This window comes from Lactuca sativa, chromosome 5, assembly GCF_002870075.4.
Source record: "Lactuca sativa cultivar Salinas chromosome 5, Lsat_Salinas_v11, whole genome shotgun sequence".
NCBI lineage: Eukaryota > Viridiplantae > Streptophyta > Magnoliopsida > Asterales > Asteraceae > Lactuca > Lactuca sativa.
In genome coordinates, this window is record NC_056627.2 from 63,973,662 (window position 1) to 63,975,511 (window position 1,850).

The window sequence follows — 1,850 nt, forward strand, 5'->3', positions numbered from 1 at the left end:
TTAGATATAAGCAAGAGTAAATTACTGAAATCGTCCCTGTGGTTTAATCAAAATTGCATATTTGGTCCCTAGCTTTTTTTTTTTTGCACTCGGATCGTCTCTATGGTTTGATTTTTTTGCGTTTTTCGTCTCTGTGGTTTGATTTTTTTGCATTTTTCGTCCCTTACATATATAAAGTTAAGAACCTTTTACACTAAAATAAATATCAAGTCTAATAATGTTTAGGTGTATCTTTATTCTTTAGAAACAAACTTCAAATAATTTGAACGAAATATGTTTTAAGGAAAATATATGTGACATGTGTCTTATAAAACCCACAAAGCATATTAAACTCTATAAAGTTCATATATTGTCGCATCATACCATAAAAAGTTCAATTAAACATATTTAAGAAAACTCATTTACTACAAAACCTAATCTAATAAGTATATTTATTTAAGGATTACAAAGTTTCGTTATAATGCAATATAGATTTATGTTCGCTTTATGAAGAATCTGGATATGCGAGTATATCTATTTTGTCAAGCAATGTATGTAATCTTTATCTCTTATTATTCATTAAATCGAGAGAGAAATAAATGAACAGTTGCAATAAATAATAATCATTCACTAAATGTTTTGGTTAAAAATGATCCAAACATTTCATAAAAACCAGTCAAAATTTTTGGACATGGATTTCTAAAATAATCTCCTTTTTTAGATAGGGATTAGTGAAAATTTAAATAAGAGAGATACTAAAGATAGAAAATTCACAATTATAATTTATAATTTAAAATTTAATTCCATTTTCAGCCATACTCTGTTGCTTGAGGAAGCTTTGATGCTTGGAGATGAAGGTCTCAACAGCAAGCTGAAACTCTTCGTTGCTCAGTTTATCCACCGTCTCAACTGATATCGCCGTTGAACTTCCCTTGAACGAGGTGACTAACATGTTGTTTCTCCTCCCCTTCGCCGTTGTCGACGTCGCCGACCGCCGCAATTCTTGTTGTGTACGTCGGAGTGAAATCTCGCGCTTCAACTTCGCCGATTGCGTCCTCGAAAACCAGTCTATCTGCTTTGCTGCCTGCTTGATTGCTGTTTCAACCGCCATGTCGGATTCTGTTTTAATCATTCCGTTCAATTTCTGGTCTCCTTTTTCTTCCATAATCGTCTCCTTCACCACCTCCGTTTCCGTTTCATTCACCGGCGGACGTAACTCTCCGATTGAAGCGTCTCCGGTTATTTTCAGTTCACTCGACAAGCTTCGTTTCTCGTCGGATATTTCGGAATCATATCCGGAGACAGAATCACGAGAAAGCACATAACAGAGAACTATAATCACGTTTCCGACGAAAAACACGACGTGTTGATTCAACAAATTTGACGAAAATGCCAACAGATATTCTCCGGATACTTTCATTACAGAAGGGAGACGAGACGAAGACCACGAAATCAACACGACGGCGATAAAAACTTCGATCAATTGAAACAGTCTAGCAATGTTGATAAACAAAGTGTACCTGGTAACTGCATTGTCCTCCATTGTTGTTCTTGAGAGAAGAAGTTTGAGGAATCGGGAGATTGTTTGTATGGAAATTGGAAAGGGATCATATAAAATGACAAGAAAAAACACGCAGTAAAAGGGTTGCAGTGTGTGTGGTTGTTGGTGGTGGTGTGGAAAGTTTCCAAAGAGTGTACGAATTTATGAAGGCATGTAGATCCTTTCCATAATCTGTCCCTCAAAAAAACAACATTTAGTTTTGAATATTTCAAAACCACCCCACTAAAATATTCCTAATAGAATAATATCTTCAACGTTTTATATCAAATTTGGATTAAATATAATCTCTCAAAAAATCTATATTTAAGAT

At 34.7% G+C, this 1,850-nt stretch overlaps 1 protein-coding gene across 1 annotated transcript; it reads right to left on the reverse strand.

Annotated features, from left to right (window-relative positions):
* Window positions 1-769: 769 nt before the first annotated feature.
* LOC111920647 (uncharacterized) lies at window positions 770-1,522 on the reverse strand. Its single transcript, XM_023916220.1, has one exon. The coding sequence runs from the start codon at window positions 1,520-1,522 to the stop codon at window positions 770-772; it is 753 nt and encodes a 250-aa protein (XP_023771988.1).
* Window positions 1,523-1,850: the final 328 nt, after the last annotated feature.

Bases quoted from the DNA above. Each gene is read 5' to 3' on its own strand.
- LOC111920647 (XM_023916220.1), bottom strand. From the start codon at position 1,522: ATGGAGGACAATGCAGTTACCAGGTACACTTTGTTTATCAACATTGCT.